This window comes from Oncorhynchus masou, chromosome 2 (assembly GCF_036934945.1).
Source record: "Oncorhynchus masou masou isolate Uvic2021 chromosome 2, UVic_Omas_1.1, whole genome shotgun sequence".
Lineage (NCBI taxonomy): Eukaryota > Metazoa > Chordata > Actinopteri > Salmoniformes > Salmonidae > Oncorhynchus > Oncorhynchus masou.
The window spans coordinates 9,251,863-9,259,211 of record NC_088213.1 but is presented as its reverse complement, the minus strand read 5'-3'; the positions used below and the strand labels follow the sequence as shown (position 1 = coordinate 9,259,211).

At 45.5% G+C, this 7,349-nt stretch overlaps 1 protein-coding gene across 1 annotated transcript; it reads left to right on the top strand.

Annotated features, from left to right (window-relative positions):
- Nucleotides 1-661: 661 nt before the first annotated feature.
- LOC135552450 (long-chain fatty acid transport protein 2-like) lies at nt 662-5,953 on the top strand. Its single transcript, XM_064984093.1, has 4 exons — nt 662-832; nt 3,687-4,080; nt 5,145-5,366; nt 5,658-5,953. Exons 1-4 carry the CDS (start codon nt 827-829, stop codon nt 5,951-5,953), a joined length of 918 nt encoding a protein of 305 aa, XP_064840165.1. The 5' UTR covers nt 662-826.
- Nucleotides 5,954-7,349: the final 1,396 nt, after the last annotated feature.

The following is a 7,349-nucleotide window of genomic DNA, read 5'->3' as shown; positions in this document are numbered from 1 at the left end:
ACGTTTATAACACCGCTGTCATCAGAGAGTAGGGCATCAGATAACACCGCTTCATTATAACAGCTGTCATCAGAGAGTAGGGTTTATAACACATCAGAGTAGGGCGTTTATAACACCGCTGTCATCAGAGAGTAGCATCACAACGTCACCGCTGTCATCAGAGAGTAGGGCATCACAACGCTTATAACACCGCTGTCATCAGAGAGTAGGGCATCACAACGCTTATAACACCGCTGTCATCAGAGAGTAGGGCATCACAACGTTATAACACCGCTGTCATCAGAGAGTAGGGCATCACAACGTTTATAACACCGCTGTCATCAGAGAGTAGGGCATCACAACGTTTATAACACCGCTGTCATATATAACACCGCTGTCATCAGAGAGTAGGGCATCAGAACGTTTATAACACCGCTGTCATCAGAGAGTAGGGTCATCAGAGAGATATTAATCACAACGTTTATAACACCGTTTGCTGTTACTGTTTTCATGTTTTGCCATTTGGAATCGCTTCCGGTCCTGAGCATTTCCAAAGACCCATGTCCCAGCTGTTGGAGGGGCTGACGTCATAGTCCACGCGGACGATGTGCTCGTGTGCAGAAGGGACAGAGCAGAACATGATGTAAGGCTCTTCTGACCCAACTCCAGGAGACAGGCCTGACACTCAATGAATAATGCACTTTTACACAATCAGAGGTCTTGTTCTTGGGACACAAAATCAGTGCAGCTGGAATAGAGCCGGACCCAGAGAAGATCAGCGCCATCACAGATATGCCCAGACCCCAGAATGTGGCTGAAGTCAGGACCTTCTTAGGCATGGCCACATATGTGGGTAAGTTCCTCCCACAGTTCTCAGATACAACCAAACCTCTGAGAGACTTACTAGCCAAAGAGAATGACTGGTCATGGGGTCACATGCAACAGGTAGTGTTTGACAAAAGCAAAGGAGATCTGGCCTCACAGAGAGTGCTGGCCCAGTACCATCCCCACGCTAAGACAAACGTATCAGCAGATGCATCATCCTTTGGGCTAGGGGCGGTCCTCACACAGATGCATCATCCTTTGGGCTAGGGGCGGTCCTCACACAGATGCATCATCCTTTGGGCTAGGGGCGGTCCTCACACAGATGCATCATCCTTTGGGCTAGGGGCGGTCCTCACACAGATGCATCATCCTTTGGGCTAGGGCGGTCCTACACAGATGCATCATCCTTTGGGCTAGGGGCGGTCCTCACACAGATTCATCCTTTGGGCTAACACAGTGCATCATCCTTTGGGCTAGGGGCGGTCCTCACAGATGCATCATCCTTTGGGCTAGGGGCGGTCCTCACACAGATGCATCATCCTTTGGGCTAGGGCGGTCCTCACACAGATGCATCATCCTTTGGGCTAGGGGCGGTCCTCACACAGATGCATCATCCTTTGGGCTAGGGGCGGTCCTCACACAGATGCATCATCCTTTGGGCTAGGGGCGGTCCTCACACAGATGCATCATCCTTTGGGCTAGGGGCGGTCCTCACACAGATGCATAATCCTTTGGGCTAGGGGCGGTCCTCACACAGATGCAGGACAACATGGAGTGGCGTCCAATAGCATACATCTCCCGAAGCTTATCCGACACAGAGCAAAGATATGCTCAAGTGGAGAAGGAGGCGTTGGCTATCACATGGGCATGTGAAAGGCTCAGCCAATACCTTATTGGCCTGCAGTTTACAGCAGAGACTGACCACAAACCACTGTTGGCTCTGTTAGGGACAAAAGCACTGGACGACTTGCCTCCCAGAGTTCTGCGCTTCCGCCTCAGATTACTGAGGTTCACCTACAAGATGGTTGTGGTCGCACGTCTTTATTTTAGATCTACAACATCTATATAGACTAGGTAGAGCCTACACCTTGACCAGGGTCACAGAGCAGATATTACATCTATATAGACTAGGTAGAGCCTACACCTTGACCAGGGTCACCTTGATCAGAGCAGATATTACATCTATATAGACTAGGTAGAGCCTACACCTCGACCAGGGGTCACAGAGCAGATATTACATCTATATAGACTAGGTAGAGCCTACACCTCGACCAGGGTCACAGAGCAGATATTACATCTATATAGACTAGGTAGAGCCTACACCTTGACCAGGGGTCACAGATCAGGGGTCACAGATATTACATCTATATAGACTAGGTAGAGCCTACACCTTGACCAGGGGTCACAGAGCAGATATTACATCTATATAGACTAGGTAGAGCCTACACCTCGACCAGGGGTCAGAGAGCAGATATTACATCTATATAGACTAGGTAGAGCCTACACCTTGACCAGGGGTCAGAGAGCAGATATTACATCTATATAGACTAGGTAGAGCCTACACCTTGACCAGGGGTCATAGAGGATATTACATCTATATAGACTAGGTAGGCCTACACCTTGACCACACCTTGACCAGGGGTCACAGAGCAGATATTACATCTATATAGACTAGGTAGAGCCTACACCTTGACCAGGGGTCAGAGAGCAGATATTACATCTATATAGACTAGGTAGAGCCTACACCTCGACCAGGGGTCAGAGAGCAGATATTACATCTATATAGACTAGGTAGAGCCTACACCTCGACCAGGGGTCAGAGAGCAGATATTACATCTATATAGACTAGGTAGAGCCTACACCTTGACCAGGGGTCAGGGCAATGATATTGGCTGTGTACCACCCTCAAATTCACATCTGGGCATCGAAGACGGTTCCACTGCTTTAAAAAAAAATCTATTGTTCATATCCGTGATTATTTTAGACCTGGGACACCAGGTGGGTGCAATAAATGATCAGGTGGAACAGAAAACCAGCAGTAGTCTGGCCCTGGTGCATTTGAATACCCTTGGTGTATGGTAGAAGACAGGGGTCAACAATGAAACCCTTTTACAGAAATAGAAAATAAAAGAATGAAAACTGATATGTTGGTTGATGTATTTATGAAGCCATGGTCTAATGTAAAACCCACAGCCATAAACACAGAGACAGTGATTGAACGGTGTTGCTGAGATTTATTACATTGTAATAAAAACGTATGTTTGAGCCTTCTGACTCTCCCAACAGGACCGGCATGTAGCCTGCCTATGCTGTTACAGCCCCACAGGCCATAACACAATAAAATGTCTACTCGCAAACAAGGAGAAATTATATTGGCCTATGGATAGAGGTCAGCAGGGGTAAACTGGGACCAGAAATCAGCTCCGGCATTTCCAACATAGGGCCATATTTTCAATGTTCTCCCCCTCCCCCCCGAAAAATAAAGTTAGACTGGCCCAATAGGCAAAAGATGCCAGATGGCCAGTCTGCCCATGGAGGTCAATGCCCTAGAGGTGTCTGCCTGTAACATGTCACTGCCATAGTAATAATTAGAAGAATAGAATATCCTACTACTTCCTTACTTTATATTCTTCGCAACGCCATTGGCTGTTGGGGATTTCACGCCTGCATGCGTCCAAAGGTTGTGGAGAGTTGTGGACTGGAGCTGTTGCAATAACCTGTTACATTCTGAAATAGCACGGCCAAGAAGACAATACCTTTTATTGGCAATCACAAAGAAGTAGACCTTAACTTTCAATATGTACATGTTATTATATACCATATTGGCAGGATTGGCTATACTGCCACTCTTCATTTATCTCAGAAATCCTTATTTTACGCAGGACCTGCGCTACACAGTGACTTGCATCTTACTCGGGTTACGAATGAACAGAATCAAGAGGAGCAAACCGTTCTACAGCATGCTGGACTGTTTTCTCGATAAGGTCAAAAAACACCCCAACAAACAGTTTATTGTATTCGAGAAGAGTTCGTATACATACCGGGACGTTGACAAGCAGAGCAACAAGTTGGCCCGGGCGCTCTCACAGCACGCCAGCGTGAAGGAAGGGGACACTGTCGCCCTCTTCATGGGTAACGAGCCCATGTATGTGTTTATCTGGCTGGCCCTGGCTAAACTTGGATGTACAGCCGCTCTGCTCAACTACAACATCAGGTCCAAGTCCTTATTGCACTGTTTCACCTGCTGCGGAACCAACGTGCTCCTGGCTGCTTCAGGTAAGTCCAGCCCACTTACCTTGGTGTTGCCGTTTACAATATCATTGTTAATACAGCTTTTTTGAATAATAATTAATACATCTATAATAACTAGTGTAGAGACCCAGTATGGTGTCTAGATCGGCAGGTAGCCTAGTGGTTAGAGCGTTGGGCGTTGGGCCAGTAACCGGTATGTAGGCTAGTGGTTAGAGCGTTGGGCCAGTAACCGATATGTAGGCTAGTGGTTAGAGCGTTGGGCCAGTAACCGATATGTAGGCTAGTGGTTAGAGCGTTGGGCCAGTAATCGATATGTAGGCTAGTGGTTAGAGCGTTGGGCCAGTAACCGATATGTAGGCTAGTGGTTAGAGCGTTGGGCCAGTAACCGATATGTAGGCTAGTGGTTAGAGCGTTGGGCCAGTAACCGATATGTAGGCTAGTGGTTAGAGCGTTGGGCCAGTAATCGATATGTAGGCTAGTGGTTAGAGCGTTGGGCCAGTAACCGGTATGTAGGCTAGTGGTTAGAGCGTTGGGCCAGTAACCGATATGTAGGCTAGTGGTTAGAGCGTTGGGCCAGTATATGTAGGCTAGTGGTTAGAGCGTTGGGCCAGTAACCGGTAGGCTAGTGGTTAGAGCGTTGGGCCAGTAACCGATATGTAGGCTAGTGGTTAGAGCGTTGGGCCAGTAATCAATATGTAGGCTAGTGGTTAAGCGTCAATATGTAGGCTAGTGGTTAGAGCGTTGGGCCAGTAACCGGTATGTAGGCTAGTGGTTAGAGCGTTGGGCCAGGTTGCTGGATCGAATTCCTGAACCTACAAGGTAAACATCTGTCGTTCTGCTCCTGAGCAAGGCAGTTAACCCACTGTTCCCTGGACGCTGAAAACGTGGATGTTGATTATGTCAGCCTCTCTGATTCAGAGGGGGTTGGGTTAAATGTGGAAGTTCAATGCATTCAGTTGTACAACTGACTAGGTATCCTCCTTTCCCTCTATGCAGCTAGTGGGAGACAGTGCTAGTAGTGCACAGGCCATAATGAATAGGATGCTGTCTCATGCTTGCTCTGTCTGTGTCCCTCTCTCCTCCCCCAGAGTTGCGTGGAGCGGTAGAGGAGGTTCTCCCCACCCTGAGGGAGCAGAGTGTACGTGTGTTTGTGCTGGGTGAGGAGGAGGAGAAGTGTGTGACGGAGGGAGTGAATACTCTGAGCAGCAGCAGGATACAGCAGGCCTCAGATCGACCTCTGGACCCACAGCTCAGGTCAAAGGTCACCTTAAAGAGCCCTGCCCTCTACATCTATACGTCAGGAACTACAGGTAAGCTGGGACAAACCAAGCTGGACTGGACTGGCCTGGTTATGCATCCAGCATAGTTGCAGGAAGTCTGCTAGAAAGAACAATGTGAAAAATAAAATGTCCAGACCAGTACAGTATGGCTCTGGTCAGCCCTGTAGAGTGAATTAAATAGAATACCACTGATGTTTATGGCAGACAGGTAAATATTTTTAGATTGCACAACTCTGATTGGTCAAAGATATAAGGTACCATTTGAGATTTTCATCAGCCTTGATACTCTGTTTCCTGCCCTTCCTGTTGTCTCGTCCTCAGGTCTGCCGAAGGCTGCGGTGATCACATATGAGAGGCTGTACATGGCCTCCTCTATGCAGGCCATCTCAGGTGTGGCCTCTGATGACGTCATCTACATCTACCTTCCTCTCTACCACACCGCCGGCTTCATAATGGGTTTGACTGGAGCCATAGAGAGAGGTACACTACTGTACTGTATGGCACAGTTGGTGAGAGTGTTGTTCTGGCAGCCGCCAGGTCGTGGGTTCAATTCCTGCATGGATAACATGCACCTCATGGTAGTGCAGTATATGGGAGAAAGATATGAAGAGGTGTGAAGAACTGAACTGGTTCAGACTGGTTCAGAACTGGTTCAGAACTTTCTAGATCTGGTTCAGAACTGGTTCAGAACTGGTTCAGAACTTCTTTAGATTTGGTTTAGAACTTGTTTCTGGTTCAGATCTCTAGGTTCAGAACTTATTTAGGTTCAGAACTGGTTCAGAACTTCTCTAGATCTGGTTCAGATTTGGTTCAGAACTGGTTCAGAACTCTTTAGGTTCAGAACTTCTCTAGAACTGGTTCAGAACTTATTTAGATCTGGTTCAGAACTGGTTTAGAACTAGTTCAGAACGTCTTAAAAACTGGTTCAGAACTTCTTTAGATCTGGTTCAGAACTGGTTCAGAACTTCTCTAGATCTGGTTCAGAACTGGTTCAGAACGTCTTTAGATCTGGTTCAGAACTTCTTTAGATCTGGTTCAGAACTTCTCTAGAACTGGTTCAGAACTTATTTAGATCTGGTTCAGAACTTTTTTAGATCTGGTTCAGAACTTCTCTAGATCTGGTTCAGAACTGGTTCAGAACTGGTTTAGAACTAGTTCAGAACTTCTTAAAAACTGGTTCAGAACTTCTTTAGATCTGGTTCAGAACTTCTCTAGATCTGGTTCAGAACTGGTTCAGATCTTCTTTAGATCTGGTTCAGAACTAGTTCAGAACTTCTCTAGATCTGGTTCAGAACTGTTTCAGAACTGGTTCCATGCCATCTCTAGCAATTACAATGTAATAACGTTGTTATGATGTTGACCAGGGTTTACTAAGTTAGTTAGTTAGTTAGGTAATAATTTAGTCAGTCAGTGAGTTAGTTAGTTAGGTAATAATTTAGTCAGTCAGTGAGTTAGTTAGGTAATCATTTAGTGAGGCAGTAAGTTAGTTAGTTAGTTAGGTAATCATTTTGTCAGTAAGTTTGTTAGTTTGTTAGGAAATAATTTAGTCAGTTAGTGAGTTAGTTAGTTAGGTAATCATTTAGTCAGTTGGTGAGTTAGTTTGTTAGGTAATAATTTTGTCAGTTAGTTAGTTTGTTAGTTAGTTAGGTAATCATTTAGTCAGTCAGTTAGTTAGTTAATAATTTAGTGAGTTAGTTAGTTAGGTAATCATTTAGTCAGTCAGTTAGTTAGTTAATAATTTAGTGAGTTAGTTAGTTAGGTAATCATTTAGTCAGTCAGTTAGTTAGTTAATAATTTAGTGAGTTAGTTAGTTAGGTAATCATTTAGTCAGTCAGTTAGTTAGTTAATAATTTAGTGAGTTAGTTAGTTAGGTAATCATTTAGTCAGTCAGTTAGTTAGTTTGTTTGTTAGCTAATCATTTAGTCAGTCAGTTAGTTAGTTAGTTTGTTTGTCCAGTTAGAGTTAGTTTGTTTGTCAAGTTGTTGTTGTTGTGTTCCTCTGTTGAATGTTGGT

Excerpts from the sequence above, each read along its gene's own strand:
- LOC135552450 (XM_064984093.1), top strand. Across the intron at positions 4,081-5,144 it reads CGTGCTCCTGGCTGCTTCAG|AGTTGCGTGGAGCGGTAGAG; the intron begins GTAAGTCCAGCC and ends CTCCTCCCCCAG. Across the intron at positions 5,367-5,657 it reads CTATACGTCAGGAACTACAG|GTCTGCCGAAGGCTGCGGTG; the intron begins GTAAGCTGGGAC and ends TCTCGTCCTCAG.